Source organism: Thamnophis elegans, chromosome 7, assembly GCF_009769535.1.
Source record: "Thamnophis elegans isolate rThaEle1 chromosome 7, rThaEle1.pri, whole genome shotgun sequence".
Classification (NCBI taxonomy): domain Eukaryota; kingdom Metazoa; phylum Chordata; class Lepidosauria; order Squamata; family Colubridae; genus Thamnophis; species Thamnophis elegans.
Window position 1 is genome coordinate 21266403 of NC_045547.1, and position 23038 is coordinate 21289440.

A 23038-nucleotide genomic window follows, 5' to 3' on the forward strand; every position below is an offset into this window, starting at 1 on the left:
CCCTCTCTCTCTTACATACACACAAACAGACACACACTTCACTTAACAGTAGCAACCATTTCGCTTAACAACCTAGTCAAATGGGATAGAACTTAGTTGCTAAACAAGAAGTAGGTCTACCTTCAAACAACTTCACTCTTATCAAATACTGTTTTTATTTATTCCATTTTTTTACTGGTTTGAAAAAAGTAAAGGTTTACTATTGCTGGACTTTAATTTACCAGTGACAATTCTTTGCCACATCTAGATTTATTGATACCTGCTTTGACCTCTCCAAAGGAATATTTTAATGCAATCCTAACAATTCACCCAATGACATTTCCTCCAAGAGAATTAGATTGTCCATTCCCATCGGGCAGCAACTCTGTATGGTTATGTGTCTACAGAATAGGCCAAGCAATGTGTTAAAGTGGATAAAGTTGCCATCCCTCTCTTGTAAAGCAGTGTGCAAAATACGCAATCCTTTAAATAAACAACTTCAAAAGTTTTATTCACAAGTGCAACTAAAAGAAGATCTCAATAGACTGTTGGCTGTCCAGCAGCTAGACATAAAACCATATTCTGGAATGTCTAGAGAGCTCATATAGTAAGTTTGCAACTAAACTTATAAATAGATGAGTTAGCTTTGGACACACATAATACTATCCATAGTTAACATTTTAACTGGAATATAAAATTTGCTTTATTAGATTTGCTTTTTTGTTTTGTTTTTTTACAAAATAGAACAGCAGAACTCTTAAAAAGAAGATCTACTGTCTCTGTGCTTCAAATGTTTACACCTAGCCACCAAAACTGTATTTTCTATGTATCTGTCACTCATCAAAAGTAAAGCAGGCACACCCTTTCTGAACAAATATGTTTAACCTCCCTGCTATTGCATTGGAAAGAGATATAATCTGATTTGAAGACACATTTTCCTCAACTTCTGAACTTTATTAAATGTTATCTGCTCAGCCTGTTTAATACAATATATTTTGCTCAAGTTGTGTTTTTTTGTTGGGAAGAGAATCCCAAGGTAGGACCCGGCTTCTTACAATTGTTTCATGAATTACAAGAATATCAGTTAACCACTGCTGCCTACGAACACTGGAAATTTCTGACTTTTAAAAAAAATATAAACAGTGGGATACAGAGGTCTTTGAAATTGAATGAATATAAAAGTTAAACAAAAAAAGCTATGGATATTCAGAAAACCCAAGGGAGAAAATACTCCAATCAGTTTAAATAAGGGCTTGACACCCTCCTAAGGCATTGGAATAAAAAAATCCAGGATCATGGAACTACATATTAGTACTAAGCATCAAAGTTAAGGAAGTTCATTTTGAAGATTTGGTCTGCTTAAAGTTTTGCCATGAGTCTCTTCTGAAAGTATATGTCTGATTGTGTTCATGATTTATAGCTGTTGGGTTCATAGAGGATTAAGGTGGTTTATGTTGTAATATAATAAAGTATTCTCATAAAGTGAAAGATCAAAACCAGCACCATGATTCCTTGGGGTCATGATATATTAGGTAAACATATGACTTGGGTATATATATTAGGTAAACTCAATGGGCAGTTTTCACAATGAGATGCATTTCAGTTACTTGAGTGACTAGCATAGCCTGATCCTTGATAGCCACTAGCGGTAAAACTAAAAGATCGAGCATTTTTTCCTCCAACCAGACGCTTCTTGGTGTTCTTGTGCCTTAAACCGATTCCAGATTCTTGTGCTCTGGTCCGTTCTAAAGATGGATCCTTTTGAAAGGCCTGGGCAATCCGGGCTGCTCTCAGCTCTCTACACAAAAACAAGACAATAAGATTAATAAACAATCCAGTGGACTATCAAGAAACTAATGGACTCTTTCCCAAAACTAAGGAATGCAGTATGCACAATTTTCTTAATTCAACAGATGCTTCCTCATCTTGGAATAAGGCGATCTCTTGAATCTGACCAGAATTACTGAATTCAAATTCCATGTGCTTCCTTGTGATGGAGAGTGCTTTGCAATGGAGAACAAAGTATGGTCTTTGGCTGGTGAAATAAATGCCATTTCATCCTGTATAATGGGCATAGAGTCATGATGCCACAGAAGACCTTAAGGGAACAAGACCTCCTCTTAACACTACATCTAAGAAATTGTTTACAGAAAAAGTGTTACATTATTAACTCAATTTAAAATTTAGCATTTACATTCAATAATTGTCCTGTTCTTGTCTGATTTGCTTGCTACCCGTGTTTCCCCAAAAATAAGACTGGGTCTTATATTAATTTTTGCTCCAAAAGACATCTTAGGGCTTATTTTCTAGTTATTTATTATTTTCGTGGAAATATGGTACTAAATGCATCCGTCTGGCTGACAATGTTAACGGGCTTATTTTGGGGGTAGAGCCTATGAGCATCCTGCTAGGGTGTCAGTCCTGCAGCGGTTCCTTTAAGAATCTTTGGCCTCCCACACTCTCATTAAGAGGGGGGGATAGCAAGGAGTAGAATGGGTTGTTTTCAAAATAAAAAATTCCTTTCTATAAGTTCAAGGTCATCTTTTGTCTCCGCACCTGACCGGAAGCAGTTGGGTGTGGATGCTAGCGTGGAAGAAGAAGATTGGACCATGTGATGGATTATGGGTGTGGTGACAAGATCATGAACCTTTAACTGGGTGGGATTCTGATGTAATTTCCAGAATTGGGATTCCATAGCAATGTACTAAGATGTCTGCTTTATTAAATTGGAACTTTAAGGAAAGTTTTGCCTTGGACTCTGATTTAATTCTCCATGATAGTTGGAATGCTGACATTATCCCAATTCTTGACATAGGGCTTATTTTCAGTTGGGTCTTATTTTCAGGAAACACGGTAGTGGTACTCTGGTCAAAGAACAAGCATGGGTCTTTATTTGAACAAGTGAGCTGGGCCAGCAGAAACACCAATTTAACTCAAATTAATACTACTCTCTATTTGCAATATTTTTTCCTGTCTGAAAATTATAAAGATTGTTTGTCATTTTTTAAGGAGGCTCTTGGGGACACCTATTTCATGTACATATAGTATGAAAGATAGAACTTAAAAGGAGATTGACAGCAAGGATTAATGGAAAAGTCAACAATAAACTGCTTCTATCCTTTCAAAACAGTAGAATTTTAATCTTTCAAGAAAAAAACTCTGCCTGTGTAATGTTTTGTTAAAGACTGCAAAACCAATGTGTTTGTACAGTATTCTATAATGGTTGAGGGTGATAAAGGGACCAGGCTATAAAATTCAAATACAAGTGTAAGTAGCAGCTAGAATAATTCTCCTCCAAGGTAGGAGTTAGTGCCCAAGCCACATTGTGTACAATTTTTACACATATTTCTTTGCTATTAGGAAGCACAGGACCTCACCTTTCCAGCATAGCAGTTTTGAATTTCTCCACATTGAGCTGTTCCTGAAGCTGAGCAGCTTTGCCAATAGATGGTCGGAGGAGAGGGTGCTTGGTCAGTGCAGCAGCTGATGGCCTCATTACTGGGTCAGGATGAATCATAAGCTGGTGTTCCACAAAACAAAGCAGAACTTTAAACTTTAAACTTTAATAGAATTTGTATGCCGCCCACTCCCTAGGGACTCTGGATGGCTCACAACAAGTAAAAAGCATTTAAAATATTTAAAAATACAAAATTAAAATCAATACAACATCCATTCCATCAAGTGGGGCTGGAATTTCATCAACAGCCCCAGGCCTGCCGGAACAGCCAGGTCTTGGTCGCTTTACGGAAGGCCAGGAGAGTGGTGAGGGTCCGGATCTCAGCAGGTAGCTCATTCCACAAGGCCGGTGCAACTACAGAGAAGGTCCTCCTCAGGGAGCTGCCAGCTGGCATTGTCCGGTCGACGGCACCCGGAGGAGGCCCAATCTGTGTGATCTTATTGGTTGTTGGGAGGTAAATGGCAGGAGGCGGTCTTTCAGGTAGCCAGGTCCGATACCATGTAGCGCTTTAAAAGTAATGACTAGCACCTTGAAGCGGGTCCGGAGACCAATGGGAAGCCAGTGCAGCTCGCGGAGGATAGGTGTAACATGGGTGTACCTGGGTACACCCATTATTGCTCGCGCGGCTGCATTCTGGACCAGCTGTAGTCTTCGGACACTCTTCAGGGGCAGCCCCATGTAGAGAAAGGTCTTTCATCACCAAACCTCCAAGGCCAGCATTCTCCTGGCTTCCCCAAAAAGAACTCACCTTGAGCAGTTCTCTGAAGTCACATGACAGTTGCTGAGGGATATGTGGAAGTTTTCCTCTGCGGATGTGGTGCCATGGGGTGTCATTGGCAGGCAATGGACCAGCACCTGCTGCCAGAGCAATAGTTAAGGCAAGAGCAAAGATGTCTGCCTTGGGCAGATAGCAATATTGCTATGGAAGAAATAAGAGAAACCCACACACCCATGTCAGGTCACATTCAGTTAAGAAAACAATATTTTAAAAACAGTAATGCATAGGTTTACATAAGTGGTATTCACAATATTCTATACGTATTTGTAGGAATTACAGTATTTGATGTTGACCAGAAGATGTATAAGGAACATTTTCTTTAAATCTAAATCTGGTTACTAGTTTGAGTTTGAGTTTATTGGTCTTGCATGCTGCCCACTCCCGAAGGACTCCGGGCGGCTTACAATAAACAAGGGAAGGGGATAAATACACAAAACAACACTTTAAAATACACAACAGTCACAGTTTCCGTGGGGCTGGATATTTCGAGAGCCCCCCGGCCTGCTGGAGCAGCCAGGACTTAACGGCTTTGCGGAAGGCCGGGAGGGTAGTAAGGGTCCGGATCTCCACGGGGAGGTCGTTCCAAAGGACTGGAGCTGCGACAGAGAAGGCTCTCCCCCGGGAAGTCGCCAGCCGACATTGGCTGGCTGATGGAATCCGGAGAAGACCTAACCTGTGAGATCTAATCGGTCTATGGGAGGTGATCGGCAGGAGGCGGTCTCTCAGGTTTTCATTGACATGAAATTCAAAGGCCAAACACTAGAATGTGCCCATATTAGCTATAATTCTGCAATGGGCTACTCATCTAGAAATGTGGAGGTACAGCTAGCATTAACCCTCATCAGAACTACAGATGATTAGGGATAGAAGAGTGTAACAGTGTTTTATGTGCCTTTGGCGTAGAGTTACACTGGCCACATCTGTGAATCAGAAATGAGCACCACTCTCTAGAGCTCAACATGACTGACAGGGAGAACTTTTACTTTTTTTTTTTTACCACAACTGAACACCTATTGATTCCTGACCAAGTTTCAATGTATTTTTTATTCCATGTTATTAATTTCATTTTTTAAAAAAAATCTAAATGTACCCAGAGAAGTTTCTAATAACAGCATATAAGACAATAAATTTGGACCTCTTAAGAATGTAATGCCTCAATTCTTTTTTTAAAATTAAATTAAGATTAATGTATGAACCTGACTATAATAAAAGGAATAATATTGGAAGTGTCAGGAGAAGTTTCTTCTGCTTTGAAGGTTCCAGTGCAACCCTAATGCCCTCTGAGCTTTACCTCTTGCAAGACTTCATTGGCCAAGAAGCGGCAATCTCCCTCCTCTACTTGTGGATTGGTTATGGATGTCACATGTCCAAGATCCCCTGCCAAAAGATATTGCCAGCAACAGAAATCATTACATGCATGACTGATTTTTCAAAGGTTTCTTTATTTCTGGACTTGTCCGCTCAGCTGGAATCTATATTGGACGATTGTGTGGCATATCTTATAACTGCAAATAAATAGGAGCATGAATATATCTCATGTCTACCTTATCTCAATCTGCTGTCTTCTAAATGTATTTGACTTCAGATCAAACACTCGATTTCATCCAGGTTCTTTTCCTAAGAAAGTGAGTGTGTCTAGAATCACTAGGCGTAGCACATTTGAAAGTGCAGGAACAGCACTGCAGAGTCAGGACTGAGTTTGCATTCCAGCCGAAGATGCTTTTTTCTTAAACAAATATTGGATCCTCATCCACCTGGATCCTTTGCTATAAAACGTTATCCTTCTTATATAATTTCTTTTTATCACAGGCTACGTACGACTGAATGTACAGTATATCTGAATTGCTTCTTAATAACGCATAATAGAATACATCCCAAAAACAGAATAATTATCACTTTGGCTATATTTTTATTGTGGACTGCAGTGGTGGTTTCAAAAAATTTTCGATCCTACTGTGGGTATGGCCTCCTTTGTGGGAGTGGCTTGCCAGCCATGTGACCTGGTGGGAGTGGCTTGCCAGCCATGTGTTTTCTCTCTCTCCCTCTCTCTTTCCTTCCTTTTGTCTCTCTGTCCCTTTTTCCTTTTTTTCTTTCATCTCTCTCTCACTTTTTGTTTCTTTTTTCTTTCTTTGTTTCTTTCTTTCTTTCTTTCTTTCTTTCTTTCTTTATTCCTTTCTTTCTCATTCTCTCTCTGTGTGAGTCTGTATGTGTGTGTGTGTCTGTCTGTCTGTCTGTCTGTCAGTGGTGGGTTTCAAAAATTTTTGGAACCTCTTCTGTAGGTGTGGCCTGTTTTCCAGGTCCACTGGTGGAACCTCTTCTAACCGGTTCGGTAGATTTGACGAACCGGTTCTACCGAACTGGTGCGAACTGGTAGGAACCCACCTCTGGTGGACTGTGACGTTAGCTAACAAATTTCAAACATTTCCAGATCCCCAGTCTTTACATCTCCCAGCCCTTCTGATTCCAGTATTAAATACTGGCAAAATTCAGTCAAGCAGCTTTAATTGTTTGCAGTTCTGTTTTCCTTCTCTTGCTATTCAACTGGGCCTGCAATAGCCCAGGCAAAAAAGCAGTGGTATCACTGATCACACTTAACCAGCGATGACCTAGCTCATGGGTGACAAACATGCAGTGTCATGTTGCCATCACATGACGTGTCGTGACTTTTTTCCCTTTGCGCAGCTGGGGTGGGCGTGGCTTGCATCCAACACATGGGCTGCCAGTTTGACACCCCTGGGCCTAGTTAAAACCCACTCACTTACAAATATGGTAGTTTTAAAAAAATATGCAATGCAGACTACTCTGACACAGCAATTGATAAAACTTAGCCAAAGTCTATGTTGGAAATCATTTGACAACAAGTGGTCCAACCCCTCCCCCAAGATACACACCAATTTTATATACCACATTTGAAGTAGCAACTTCATCCTCCTCCCCATCACTCTCCTCTTGACCCACAGAGCCAGGTAGACTGTGGCATATAAAAATATTGCCTGCAATCAAGGAGAAATTGTGTTAGCTTGCAGTATGCATTCAGACACCTTATATCAGCTACAGCCAATGTGGCTTACAAATTATAACCATCTGCACATCATAAAAGCACCCATTAAGAAAAATACAGAAGTATGAACTCTGTTTCTTGTGAAAAGCAATCTTGTCCCAGGTAGCAAGATAAGCAGAAAGTCAGGATGTGAGCAAAACATAGGATACGTATTACTATATTGTGCAATTAGTCTATTAGTCTTTGCATGCAGTAAGGTACTGACAAGCTTTTTTAAATAGTGATTTAAAAAAAATACTATTGGATGGTTCATACAGCACATTAAAACCAAAGAACTACATGATTGTATAATATTTTTAAACTCATGCCAGAAAGTCTGTTAAAGATCATGCAACTTGAAGCAGTCAATAATTTATGGGTGAACTTTAATCGATAATCTGTAATGACCTTTCAGAGCTCTATTCCAGAATGCTTACAATTCCAAATTAATATGAGAGGAAATCCCAAAATCTTAAGTGTCCATGAACCCATGCTAATTTCATCAAGTTTGAATTTAGCCTAGTCACTGTAAGCAAAATCTATAACCTAGAGTTGTTGAAGGGAAGGGAGGGAGGGAGGGAGGGAGGGAGGGAGGAAGGAAGGAAGGAAGGAAGGAAGGAATCCCTTGCAATGGGTAAATACAAACTTAAGCATCATTGAATATTGAACTTCTATATGAACATAGCAACAATCACTCTGTATAGAATATATTTATATTTATCACTATGAGGTGCTGAAACAAGAAGGACCAAACTGCTAATAATTCAAATAATCTAATAACTCTAATGAAGAAAGCATTAATGACCAGACACACTTACTCGGTTTGATATCCATATGAACCAGGCCAGAAGTGTGAATGTATTTCAGCCCCATGGAGACTTGCAATAAAATTTCCTTCAGCTCAGATTCTTTGAAATGATCTGCTGTCTTTGAATTTTCCAAAAGTGCATCCTGGAGACTCCCACCTGTGGAAAACCAAGCATTCATTCATTCATTCATTCATTCATTCATTCATTCATTCATTTCTATAGCCGCCCATTTCAGTCAGTGACTCTGTGCAGCTTACAATTTAAAAAAGATATTACAATTAAACACTAAATAACATAATAAAAACAAAATATTTGTACATAGAAAAATTATTCTATGTGCTATTGGATGGCAGGCACATCGACCCCTGAGTCACTCATTCTATCTGGGGGCATTTTCACACAGATATGATTACCATTCTCCACACCTTCGGAGCAGTTCATTGCAAATCCCGCCGTTATACTTGGTGTTGGGATAACAGCCAGAAATGACTTTCCAACTACCGTAATAAAAAGAAGTGCAGATGTCAACTATTCTCCCCAAGGATTTATCTTCTTGTCTAGTATCCATTGACAAGATGAAATAGAGAAAGAAACCAATAGTCTGGTGCAAGGGCACCATGGCACTTTGGAGGGAGGGAAATCACGCTCTCCCAAATAGGAAAACTGCCTGAGCTGAAGCCCTAAAGAAATCAAGCAGTTAAAATTACAAATGAGGAGTTTCTTTGTTTGTTTGTTTGTTTGTTTGTTTATTTATTAGACTTATATACCGCTTCATAGGGCTTTCAGCCCTCTCTAAGCAGTTTACAGATTTTTTTAGCAAATTGAGTCAGCAACTTGCCCCCACAGTCTGGGTCCTCATTTCACCCACCTTGGAAGGATGGAAGGCTGAGTTGACCTTGAGCCAGTGAGATTTGAACCGCTGAACTGCAGATAACAGTCAGCTGAAGTGGCCTGCAGTACTGCACCCTAACCACTGCGCCACCTCGGCTCTTAGTTTGAGATTTTGAAAATTCAGCAAGAAAAAAATTAGCTTGTATTTGACCCCAAAGTTCTGTGAAAGTACCCACGAGATATGAAGATTTAACCAGCATCTCTAAATTTGATGCTCCTTTATACAGTAGAACCTCTGGTCACGAACGTTGCTGACATTCTGGGTTCCGACCAAAAAATTCACTTTTTTTTTTTTTTGGTGGCTGATTTTCCCTTCTGCACCATTTTTTTTTGTAAGCACCAAATTTCCAAAATTAGATTCGGATCACAACCAAATCAGGTTGCAACCAAATAATTATGGAACGAATTATGGTCATGACCAGAGGTTCTACTGTATCTGGTGCTTATATAGGACAAGAACTGATTTGAATTTTGGGAGTTCAACAAGTACAAAATGCACAACGTTGGGAAAAGTGAAGAATGAAGAAAGCTGATGTGAAAACTTCCTGAAAAGTAATCATATTTGCTAGTCTTATCAGGTTTCTAATAAAGATTTGCTAAGGTACTGCACAAGCAGCTTTGAATTTATAACTAAGCTCTTAGAAAATAGCTTGAGGTAATTACCAAAGCAAAGCAATTTGTTCTAATTACAGAGAAGCAATATTCATAATTTACAGACTTAGAATAGCAGTACATTAGTCAGGGTTTTTTAAAAACCAAAGTCATCTGCATAAATGCTGCAGGAAGATCCAACTAATGGCCAAGCCACAAGCAAACTGCAGCTTCAGTGAAGGAATGATGCTGAACTGATTCTCAGCTGGAGCACTTCAAAAGTGCTAGGAATTCAGAAGCACATCTACTTTCCTCATACCCTTTCTTGTTACAATTCTTGATATCTGAGGTCCATTAGTGCTAGACGTTTAAAGTTCATAGATATTTCAAATATATAATTGTTACAGCCTCTCTCAACCTGAAATCTTTCACCCTATTAGCAAGTAGTAAACTACAAGTCCCATAGTTTACAACTAGCATGGAAGTCTGGTGCAAGGCATGTATCATATTATCCATAAGGCTGAACTGAATGAGGAAATTCATAATGTTTCCTGAATTTGGCACTGTGAAACAAACATTGCACTGTAAACTAGGGCAGACCAATTTGCCAGACCAATCCTCGAATACAGCTCATCTGCCTGGAATCCACACTGTATATCCAACATTAATACGATTGAGTGGGTCCAGAGGTATTTCACGAGAAGAGTACTCCACTCCTCTGTTCGCAATAGAATCCCTTATGCCACCAGGCTCGAAATTTTGGGCTTGGACAACCTGGAACTACACCACCTATGGTCTAACCTAAGCACAATACACAAAATTGTCTGCTACAATGTCCTGTCAATGACTAATTCAGCTTCAACCTCAATAATACATGGGCAAACAATAGATACAAACTCCAGGTAAACTGCTGCAAACTCAATTGCAGAAAATACAACTTCAGCAACAGAATGGTCAATGCCTGGAATGCACTACCTGACTCCGTTGTTACAACCTTAAACCCCCCAGCTTAAACTGTCTACTGTGGACCTCACCCCATTCCTAAGAGTCCCGTAAAAGGGGATGTGCATAAGCGCACCAGCATGCCTACCATCCCTGTCCCCCTATCCCCATTTACTTGTCCCTGTTTATACTTATATTGTGGTCCGCTGGCAGACTGTGGAGCTGGCAGCAGAATCGGACAGTGAGGAGGTTGGGGAAGGATATGGGCCAGTCCTGGAGTCTGGGGAAGGCTCAGACAAGGGTTCTGCATCGGAGAGGGGGCCAGGGCCATCTGGGAGTTATGTGCTGCCTCCAGAGTCGGACATCAGCAAGGCAGAGGAACAGAGGGATCCTGTTCCCAGTGCGCATATGCGCAGAGCTGCCAGAAGGCCAGAACAGTTAAGACAAGAGGGCAACTTGGGAGTAAGGCTTGGAGATGATTGCCCCCCTCCCATAAGACATAAAGGAGGAGCAAAGGCACATGAGCCTTTGTAGGAAGCAACTTTGTTCGTTCTGGTTGGTTTAAACTCTGAAGCTCTGTTTTGACTCTGTGCTCCGTGTGGCCTTGCAAAGCTAATTGGTAATTAGGTCTTCGGCAGCGTTTCAAGGGAGATAAAGGTGGGTGCTTATAAGCCTTATCCTGAAAGACTGTGGCAGACTTCTGTCGGACTCTTTACAAACTATTTGTGGCTCATTATGGGCTGTGAATGAACATAATTCACAGTCGTTGAAATAAAAAGAGGGGACTAAGCGTGTGATTTTTACTATCTCACGAAGCCTAGGTCAGAACAACCTATATCTGTTATCTAGTACATGTTCAACAAATTAAATAAATAAATAAATAAATAAATAAATCTTCAGCGGAACCCATCTCCTTACCATTGCAGTGCTCATTCTGTATGATCATGTGATCATCTTCTGCCCAAGCAGAGTAGTAACGGACAACATGGGGATGATGACCAAGTACAGCATGTGCATAGACCTCCCTCAAAGCCATCTGCCTGCAAGCACACATAGAAAGAGAGAGTCACAATTCCAACTAGGATACTGTTTTTAGGATTTTGACAGGAAAGGCTTTCAGAAGCTATTCTGCAGACAGCTTCAATTGGTTCCCACAACAGACCATACTAGCAGCTGGGTTCATTCAACTCACTAAGCCAAGACGAAGCAAATCACTTTGCTTACTGCAACACAATCCAGCTTACATTTTACATTTTAAAAATTGTCTATTGTGATTACCAATACACCACAAATCACAAATATTGGTGATTGATATAAAAATAGGATATTGAAATGTTGAATAACTAAATAATGAAGGATTAATAAATTGAACAAGCAAATGATGGAAGATTTCAATTTAGCATAAATTGTACTATTGTTAGAAATTTATAAGCTGGTTAAAAGTAATAAATATGATTAATAATATTCTATTTCTATTAAAAGGTATGACACTTAGAATAGGGTGATCGGCATAGAAATGACACATTGAAATGTTGAATGACTAACTAATGAAATATTATAATTTAATAAAAAATATGTGTGCTATTGCAAGGATTATATAAGCTTGTTAAATGAAACAAATATGATTAATACTATTTAATTTGTATTAAAATGTACGATGCTCAGGTGCCACACTGTTCATGAATTGATATGTTTGTAAAAAAAACTTTAAAAAAAAGGGGGGAGGAATCCAGTTTACAGAAACATCTGTGGAGATTTTCAGACACCCAAGTCATGGTTGCCCCATAGATACTTTTCCAAGGCACACTGATATTGCACTCCAACAGTGAATGGAGATTAATTCAGGGGTGAAATCCAGCAGGTTCTGACAGGTCCTGGAGAACCGATAGTGGAAATTGTTGTGGCCCAGCAGGAGCCATTGGAGCTGCCACCAGACTCCAACAGCGAGGGGCCCTATGAGTCGGCTCTGGAGGATGTGGAGGACCCTGGACAGGGTTCCAACTCCGAGCAGGGCGCAGAGAGGCTGGTTGGCCACCAGGAGGCGCCTGAACCTTGGACCAGTGGGGAGGAGACAAGGGAGTGTGATCCTGACGTCATGCATTGGAGCAGTGGGGAGGAGACAAGGGAGTTGGTCCTGGATGCCCAGCAACGGAGAGCTAATAGGCGTAAGGAACAGTTACGCAGTTACAGGAGATAATTGCACTCAGCTGGTGGTAATTAGGCTCCTCTCAAGACTATAAAAGGAATGATTGTGCACACGCTCGTTGCAGGAGTCAACATATTTACTAGAGCTGGAGAGCTCTCGTGGCTAGCTTGGCAGGCTGGATTGCTGCCAAGGTTAGTCTGTGCTGGATTGCTGCCAAGGTTAGTCTGTGCTGGATTGCTGCCAAGGACTGGTCTGTGCTGGATTGCTGCCAAGGGCTAGTCTGTGTGTTAATAAATCCTTGAAGTATTTTTGTCTCGGTTTGCTTTGGTGTAGGACGAGGGGGGGTCAAACAGGAAATTTTGAGTAGTTCGGAGAACCGGCAAATGCCACCTCTGGCTGGCCTCAGAGTGGGGTGGGAATGAAGATTTTGCAGAATCCTTCCCCACCCACCCACCCACCAAGCCACACCCACAGAACCGGTAGTAAAAAAATTCACCATTGGATTAATTATTATGGGGATTTCAGGAATTTTAAGGAATAAATGAATGCCTCTGACCAGGGGTCTCCAACCTTGGCAACTTTGTCTTGTGGACTTCAACTCCCAAAATTCCTCAGCTAGCATAGTGGTTTGAGGAATTCTGGGAGTTGAAGTCCACAAGTCTTAAAGTTGCCAAGGTTAGAGACCCCCTGCCTCAGACAGAGCTTTCACTTTTGATTTTAATCTACCACCCCACATTGAAAAATGTGTAAAATTGGGAGCAAAGTATTTGCCCGTATTTACTCTTTAAAACATATAATTTCGTATCATTTGACCAAAGGAAAAACTACTTTGAAGGACAAAATGAAAAATTTGATGGCTTTAAAAAAAACTTGCCCTAAATTGTTTTAATGTCACCTTTTTTTTCAAGGTCCTGTCATACCAAATAGCAACATACAGCTGACCTTGGAAAAAGCTAAACAGTCCAGTTGATTCTTGAATGGGAGCATCCAGGAGTTCCCAGAACTATAGAAAAAGCGAAGATGTTTTTAAAAAATATTCCAGAAGGCAGGGGCGAAACTACATCAATAGGTTACCAAGAAAACAACATGGATGGATGCAGTGGTGGGATTCAGCCAGTTCGCACCTATTCGGGAGAACCGGTTGTTAACTTTCTAAGTAGTTCGGAGAACCAGTTGTTGGAAGAAATCTCATTCCCCCCCCCCCCACTTTACAGGGCTAATCCTGTAAGGAAGGCAGGAAGGAAACATTCTGGTGTTGTTTCTAGCCTAATCTTTATTGCCCTGCTTTACAGAAATGGCCTCTTCGGTTAACCCTTATGACATTGTAACAGCTAAGGTGAAGCACCCATCAACCTGAGTGATGGTGAGTTGGCCACGCCCACACAGTCACTGGTAATTAAGGCAGAGAACCTGTTCTTAAATTATTTGAATCCCACCACTGGATGGAGATTCTTAGTCATCCAGGTCATAGTTGTCCCAAAGGTGCTTTTTCAGGAGGCAACTGGATTTTCTTGGTTTTTCTTTGGAAGACGTTTCGCTTCTCATCCAAGAAGCTTCTTCAGCTCTGACAGGATAGTGGGGAATGGAAGGATTTATATCCCTTGCAGACAGCTGGTCATTTGCATCCTGTCGGAGGTCCAGTTGCTTCCAGAAACCTTTGCACCTTTGGGACAACATGGATGGATCCAAGATTTAAGCCCAATGCAAGTAAGACATTTTCAAAGTGTAGCTAAATGCTACTGATCTGTATGCGGTCAAGAAAACTTAAAAGAAGTTGTACTGTTTGGTTTCAGAAATTCAGAACTAAATGTTGCATGGAGGACATGATTTTAATCTATCACCGGAGGAGGAAGGATGGCATGTATGGAGATATTTATAATTTTACACTGTACACTTACTCATCTGAGGACCCAGCAAGGGGTTTCTTTGAGCGCTTGATGGCATAGACACAACCATCCAGTCTTTTGATGCACTTATAAACAGAACCAAATTCACCCACACCAATCTTCTCCAGCTCTAGGAATTCCTTCTTGTAGCGGGAAACCATGTTGCTCTCACGCAAGAGGAATCTCTAAAGATGGATGAGAAGAATAGATAATAGATAATAGATACGATAATAGCTCACCAAAGATAGAGGAGAGAATTTGTTGATCTCCTGTAACACAGAATCTTACTTCACGCTCTGGTATAGTCACTGCCATTATTTACCCAAGCCTTTCCAAATTTAATAGTTTCAAGCTGTAGTGGATTCCTACCAGTTTGGCTCAGTTCGGCCAAACCAGTAGTCGTTTGGTGGGCTGGGTTGCTGGAACCAGCAGCGACCCAAGCCTGCCATGCCCCTGAACTGGTTCTCCCGCCGGCACCATAGGCTTCGTCATCAAGTGCGACTCCTGGTTTCTAGATATAGAAACTATATACATCCTCAACCTTTTTAAAGTGTAGTCTTTTGGACAGCCACAGTTACTTGAGTTTATACAATCTATATATATGTAATTTTGTGTGTGTGTGTGTGTGTGTGTGTGTGTGTGTGTGTTCCAACATAAGTCTGGAATGCCTTGAGCAATTTAAACCAAACATAGGTGACTTCCAGCAGTGGAAAGCATTTTATGGCAGTCCAGTTGTTTGTGAATGAAAATATCAAGCGTCCCTAGTTAAGATGGCTAAGGAGAAGGATGCTGGGAGTTATATTCACTATCTAGACCCCTACAATATCTCTCTATGTAGAGAGCCGAGGTGTCGCAGTGGTTAGGGTGCAGTACTGCAGGCCACTTCAGCTGACTGCTATCTGCAGTTCAGCAGTTCTAATCTCACCGGCTCAAGGTTGACTCAGCCTTCCATCCTTCCGAGGTGGGTGAAATGAGGACCCAGACTGTGGGGGCGATATGCTGACTCTGTAAACCGCTTAGAGAGGGCTGAAAGCCCTATGAAGTGGTATATAAGTCTAACTGCTATTGCTGTTGCTATTGCTGTGTAAACCTAGTCACAATCAAATTCCTGTAACTGTCTTCTATGTCCTATCTTTACACTCTGACTAAGTTTATTTCAGCGTCAAAGCAATCTCTTTTCTACCCATTTTCTTAAGTCTTGATTTCCTTAACCATTTTGCTTGAACAAGAAATTCAGAGACCTGCAACCCCTGCATAATTTTGATAATTTTTTTAGGTGGTTTGTTGAAAATACTGCTCTTAAATGAATAAAATGTATGTTCACCTTAACTAGGAGCACCCCCTTTCCTTTTATTTCTCAAGGCCAAAGGTATGTTTTAGAATCAGCCCGGTTTTCCACCAAAAGAGGGCAATGTTGCTTTATCCCTTCTACATTTCTAGTAGTAGAAAATAAAAATTCACCTTGTAAACCCTAGTAATTGTGTTGCGACTCAAGGGAAAGGGAGGATAATAGGATATTTGAGAAGGAGAATATAACAGCAGAAGGTATTTATTGCTCAGTAAAACGTTCTTCTCTCACCCACACCATAATACTCTTTAAGGAGCTTCGTCTTCATTAGGTTTTCAATTAGAGACTTTTAATTGCCTAATTTCTCCTGCGGTAATTAATAGTCATTTGTAAAAATGGTAAGAAAAGAATTTGGGGTTCAATAAACTAGTTTTCTTTCCCAGCTTCCAAAATCTCTTCTCCTTAACAGGCCACATTTTCCCATAGTTACAGATTGGAGGTAGAGAATGTTTATCTCATGTTAGAAGCTGCTAAATATGTTTTAAAAAATGAGAAAGTTATGCTTGGAAGACTAATTAAAGTATGAAACACACATTTAATTGATTTAATAAAAGTGTAGCATAATCAAATAAGGAACATTTTTTTGTCATTGAGATTTTCTTAGCCTTCAGAATATTATTTTCAGTTATAGTGAAAATGTATGTATGTTTTGGTTTGGAATTCTGTTCCTCTTAAATGGAGGTAACCCAAAAACATTTACAGAAAACAACTGTACTATCAGCACTAAAATGTGATATGGATATTAGAACAGTATCTTCATCACCCTGAAGGCAGTAAGATAATGCAGAAATTGAATTCCCAGTACCTGGAACATTTCTGCCCTCCAATTTAGCAGAACTGCAGATAGTGCCTATACCAGGGCTGTCAAACTCGCAGCCCAAGGGCTAGATGTGCCGCATGCTGGCCATGCCCGATTTAGCAAAATGGGGGGGGGGAAGTCTCCATACATCACATGACACTGCCATGACGATGCATGCTTGACAGCCCTGTCCTATACAATGACCATCTGCACTTGAAATAATAATCTCATTTCAATAGTTGGGCAATCTCTCAGACTAAAGCCTACAAGTGTTGCATATCAGAGTGTATGGATATGCAATGCTTTGGATCTGATTCTAACAAGATGCAATACAGTGATGTATTAAAGCAGCCATGTCTTTTCCCAGGACCATGGGGAGATACAAAGGGAAGCCATAGGATTATCTACAGCCATTACAAAGACAGACACATTGCACTCCTGCCCACTTTGTTTCTTTCTCCCTTACACACACGAAACCACATATTAACATAAAATAAAGTCTAGATTTTTCTTTCAAAATGTGTTCCTGATCATCATTTCTCTACTGTTCAAGGATAGTGCAGATACTTTTCTTTCAAGCAAATTAAGCAAAATTGGGTGGCATTTGTGTATCTCTTACTACTCACCTTGGCAGGCATTCCCAGCTCCATTGTTCCATCTGTTTGGTTGGAATCCTCTCTAAAACGATAAGTTTCATGTTCCAATGATATACCATAAGTGTGAACCTTCTAAATATTTAAATCTTAGTAGTTTCTATGGGTATCGTATCTGGGTTGCTATGAATCCAGATCGCTGGTACATGGTAGCAAAGAGTTTTCAGTAATGTCGCTACCATATATTTATCATTAGATTTAGATTTGATGATATATGCTGAAAGCAGAAATAACAAATGGAAAATGAAATGATAAAGTTGGTATACTTTTTTCTGAAAGGGTGAAAAATGATTTTATTTGTTAAGAAAAATTTAAACTTAAAGATGGAAACATGGTAAGAAAGAGTGAGGCCAAAATTAGAAATGATAATGTGATGTAAAATTAATTATGTATAAGAGTATGTAAAAGAGGGGAGGTGACGGACAACACTTTGTTTGTAAAGAGGTTTTAAAATTTGTAACAAAAAATAAAAAACTTTACACACACAAAAATAAAGGCAATATAAAAATAAAGAGAATTTTGCCTTGCTGATTTGTCCTCTGAGACCTTGTAGAATCAAATTAAATGGGGGACTTCTAGACCAATCATCCTACTGCATAAATGAGGGATAAATTCAAAGTGAAAATATTGGCCAGCCTTCCAGTCTTCTCTGAAAGACACATACACTTCATGTTACATTGGTTAGCCCAACTGGGCCTCTTCATATTTTGTCTCTTGCAACTTTCCATTACCAAACAAAAAGAAGTATTATTTGGGGGGCAGGAGCAGAATCAGCAAGCAAATTGTTTAAAAAAACATGTCCATCATTTCTGTTCATCTTACTGATGAGTCCAACAGGCTGCTAAGAATATTCAATATTCATTGGAACAGAGATTTTGAAAGCCAGTGGATCACTAAAACTAGTGGTGGGATTCAACCAGTTCGCACCTATTCGGGAGAACCAGTTGTTAACTTTATAAGCAGTTCGGAGAACCGGTTGTTGGAAGAAATCTCCTTTTGTTTTTTCCACTTTACAGGGCTAATCCTGTCAGGAAGGCAGGAAGGAAATATTCTGATGTTCTTTCTAGGCTAATCTTTATTGCCCTCTCTAATTAACCCTTATTACATTGTAACAACTAAGGCGAAGTGTCCATCGACTTGAGTGACGTTGAGTTGCCCACCCAGTCACATGACCACCAAGCCACACCTACCCAGGTGGTCATTAGGGCAGAGAATCAGTTGTTAAATTATTTGAATCCCACCACTGACTAAAACTTATTTAATACTAAAACAATAGTCTTCCAGCATATTGAATATCTAATATCCTTGGATATTACACAGTAGGAACCAGGGGCTGCTCTCTATCTTATTCATAGAGGAAATAGAATAATTTTCTGTGTTATAGGAAGGCAGATTCTGGATGAACATTAGGAAAAATTACCAAACAGTAAGAATAGCTCAACAATGGATCAAATTACCAAAGGAGCTGGGATGGTTCAATTGTGTTGAATATATATCTAAGCAGAAACTAGACAATTTTGTGTCATGGATGCTTCAATTTGGATTTCTCTTTGGATCAGGAGTTACACCAAACAGTCTAAATTTGAACCTCATGATTCTGCAGAGATGACTACCTGCTCATCTTATTTTGCATCCTTTGAGAAATATCTTAGGAAGAGAAACACTCACGACTCCCCTCTGGCTTTCCTCTTGCCGCTGGGGTGGAAGACCATCTGTCGATACGATTCGGGTGTAAACGGATTAATATTAACCAAAGAAGTTGAAGGAGCCTCCTCTGGGTCAGAACAGGAAGTGAATCGCAAGTTCCTCATCCCTTTGGAGGGAAATTTCCCCACAGGTGAAGGGAAAGTTGTCTTACTTAAGAGACTCTGGAGCAAAACAACAAAAAATTGCCCATGGGAAAACTTCTAATGCGTCAGGATTTTACAATTGCCCAATTTATAGGGAGAAAAACCTAATATTCCCCAATACTAAAATACATTATGCAGTCCTCTACGGTATTTCAGAATTGCTGCATGCTCCACACACAAGAACCTTTTTATTAAACCAGTTCAAATTTGATCTAAGGCATTCATGGTCTTGTGACTCTCAAGTTGAGCAAAAATTCAACACCTACCCACTCTGATACCACCTTGCAAAATGCAAAGATTTCCCACTCCACTTTGTAGAGAAAGAACAAAGATTTTTTTAAAAAAAAAAACATACTGTAGTAGCTTGCCATCTTCCAGAGTCCAGTAATGCCTTCCTACATTCATCCCTAGGTGGCTCATTCTAGCAAGGACCTTCACTTGTGTTGTGGCCCGCCAGCAGAGCTGGTGGCACACTCAGACAGTGAGGAGGTTGTGGAGGAATATGGGCCAGTCCTGGAAGCTGGGGAAGGCTCTGATGAATGCTCTGCGTTGGAAGCAGAGATGGGACCAGGGCCGTCCGACAGTTATCAGCTGCCTTCAGAGTCGGATATCAGTGGGGCAGAAGAACAGCTGGAGCCTATTCCCGATATGTGCATGCGCAGAGCTGCCAGGAGAAGGAAACAGCTAAGGAACAAGGGCCGACTCTAGGAGTAAAGGCACAGGTAGACGGTGAATGGCCCCTCCCATAGGGAACGAGGAGTGAAAGGGGAGGGGAGTTTACAGGAGACAATTAGTTCAATTCATCAGGGTGAAGATCTGTTCCTGACTTCTTGCCAAGTAATTGCTGCTACAGCGTGGTGTTTGGAAGATATCGGCCTGGCAACTCTCCAAGCCTGATAAAGGTCTGTAGTTGTGAAATCCAATGAAAAACTGCTTGCTGGGAGCAGACGAGTCTACTTCATGACCTTGGAAAGCATAGGTCAGAACAACTTGATTCTGCTTAATCCAGGGGTGTCAAACTCATGGCCCGCCGGCTGGATGCATCACCCACTGGCCATGCCCACCCCTGGTTTAGCAAAGGGAAAAAAGTTGTGATACGTCACATGACAACAACGTGATATCATGAGTTTTACACCCCTGGTTTAATCTATCCCCTTGTCTGCAATCAAGGACATTTACATATAGAGAAGGGCTGCACAGATCAAAGACCAACACTGTCCTTTCCCTACAAGCTTTGGGGCTTCCAGGCAAGTGCGGTTAGGTTGGAACAACCAAGAGATAAGACACTGGATTGGCTGAAAAATTTAGACTCTTCTATCCAAGGAGATAGTTATAGTTTTAGGGGACTGCTTATAAAGGGTTAGACTATTAGTCCATTATTAGTCCACGTTCTATTGGGCTCTCAAGCTGGAATTTTTCCTAGCAATTCATGACTGAAGCTCATCTAATGTCTGAATTAAGATTTGAGCCATTCTGGAAGGCTCATCTTTATTTGCAGCCTAAAAATCAGAGGTCAGCTATGAACCTCAGTTTCGTGTTAAGCAGTGTCTTTGTCAGTTATACAGTTTGAGAGATCAAGGAAAGAAAGAAGAATGCCTCATTGCTTGTCTTTGTTATTTTATCAGTAAGTTATTTCTGACCACAAAGCCTCAATCAATGCTCCAGAACAGTGTTTCTCAACCTTGGTAACTTGAAGATGTCTGGACTTCAACTCCCAGAATTCCCCAGCCAGCGAATGCTGGTTGGGGAATTCTGGGAGTTGAAGTCCGGACATCTTCAAGTTGCTAAGGTTGAGAAACACTGCTCTAGAATGTTCATGCGGTCTTTAGACATCCATCCAAATTAGCAGAAAGATGAAGTGGAATGTTTAAATAGTTCCATTTCAAGTTTTAAGAAAGCAAACCAGAATTAAATAATGCACCAGGATCATACCCAGCTGGAATTCTACATCTAAGCCGGTATGACAAAAAATTCAGGAGGTGCTTTGAGGTATAGCTCTATCTGCAATGATGCATTGAGTCACCTTATTAGTTAAAGATTCAGGGAATAAAAGGGAACATATTCTCTTGATCTCTAGCTATTCAGCTACAAAAATATAGGCATTGCTTTCATGATGATAGGTAGGATGGAGCTCCCAAAATGCATTTGTACCTAGCCCCACATCACCTCTGAAGCAGATGTACATTTTTATCTCCCCTTTTCCCTGTGGAGCAGAGGAACCTTCTCTTCCTTATCATTCATTTTATCCTCAAAATAATCCTGTGCAAATAATCCAGTGACAGCCCCATGTTGGCTAGAAAGTTGTGAGAGCAGAAATCCAACCCATCCAGTTGTTAGAGGCTTACAATCCAAGTGTTCTGCCACATTTTACAATTCCCAAAGAGATAAATTATGTTTCATCATCATCATCTTTTAATGACCCCATAATCCCTTGCGGGGTGGAATCTGGGCAACTGAATGGCGCTAGCAGAGCCTTTAATGGCCAGATGCCCTTCCTGTTGCCAATGCGGAGTTTTGTTCAGCAGATATATTCTCATTGTGCCCAGAGGGGGAAATATCTGTCTCTACCTCGGATTGAACTCACAGCCCCACCTCTAGGCCACTGCACCACTCCAGATAAATTATGTTTAGCATAATTTGAATGCAGCTCATTACTATGCATACATTAAATGTATGTGTTATGCAGCAGAGTCTAATAAAACATTGTTCGTGCTCTAATACCTCATTTTATTAAAATCTCAGAATGTGCCTTTTGGTGCTCTTCAAGTAGACACGCTCATCTTTTTGAAGCTTATTATGATGTCTGGGCACACTGTTTTGGCTTCACCCAAACAATTCAAAGCTGAACACTAATGGAGGAACTATACAGCCTCTCCTCTAAGGAACTCATAAAGTCTGAAGTGACATGACCAATTTCACTTCAAACAGCAGATACGTTTTATGGACAATAAATCCTGAAGCAATTAGCAAAATTAAGTTTCAGACATGATGAAAGGCTGAAGATCAAGACTATGCTCTTACAGTAGTTGGCTTGGACCCTGTCAGAAGAACAGGTTGTGAATTATTATTATTATTGTCATCATCACCACCGTACCTTTGGAGTATTCGGGGTATCACAGAGTTGCAGCTTCTGCCAAGTAACATAATGCAAAGGAGTTCCAGGATAATCTTCCAAAGGGACAGTTTTCTTTCGCAAAGAATCCCTACATCCCCTCAGAGGATTCACCCAAGAAACTGGGCGTGCTGGAGAGCAATCGTTCAATTGTCTTTGAGGGGTCACTGGGAAAGGAGAATGCGTTCTCCAGTTCTGAAACTCAAAATTTTTCTGTGGAGTGACATGCTTCACATCTTCCACTCTTAAACCATCATCCTCTTCCATCTCACTGTCTTCTCCACATCTGGAAAAATCCAGCTTCTGTATGAGTTTGTTACTGCTGCTCCAGTCATCCATTGCAGCTGAAAAAGGCAGGAGAACATATCATGCTAAAGCATAATTTAATTAGAGTGCTGAGTGCGGCTTAGAGGCACTTATCGTAGCTCACACATGGTGCTAATAGATTAGTGCAAGAGATAAACCCAACCAAAATCAATCAGGATTGAGACATCAAATTATGCTTTGCTTTAACTATGATTCCATTAAACTCTCAGGCAACTGGATTGAAACAAAATGGCTGCAGAATTCAAAGTTAGATTCCCAAACCACCTTAAGATTTAACATGTGTGAATTCACCCAGAAAATATTTCACAAAAGGATATGAACTCTGCATAGTAACCCTCACAATCCTGAAATTAGATATGCCAGGCTTGCATCCTAGATGATGAGTTTGTTTCTTCAAATCAAGCCCAATTCTTTAAAAAGTTTTTAGTCT

General features: G+C 40.5%; 1 protein-coding gene across 1 annotated transcript; it reads right to left on the bottom strand.

The window, feature by feature from the left end:
• Window positions 1-1578: 1578 nt before the first annotated feature.
• WEE2 (WEE2 oocyte meiosis inhibiting kinase) lies at window positions 1579-22620 on the bottom strand. The gene is made up of 11 exons (XM_032221110.1): window positions 22264-22620; window positions 18988-19187; window positions 17293-17344; window positions 14532-14704; window positions 11406-11527; window positions 8073-8219; window positions 7106-7207; window positions 5506-5591; window positions 4185-4355; window positions 3357-3499; window positions 1579-1777 (listed from the first exon to the last, which is right to left on the bottom strand). Exons 1-11 carry the CDS (start codon window positions 22618-22620, stop codon window positions 1579-1581), a joined length of 1752 nt encoding a protein of 583 aa, XP_032077001.1.
• Between the last annotated feature and the right edge of the window lie 418 nt (window positions 22621-23038).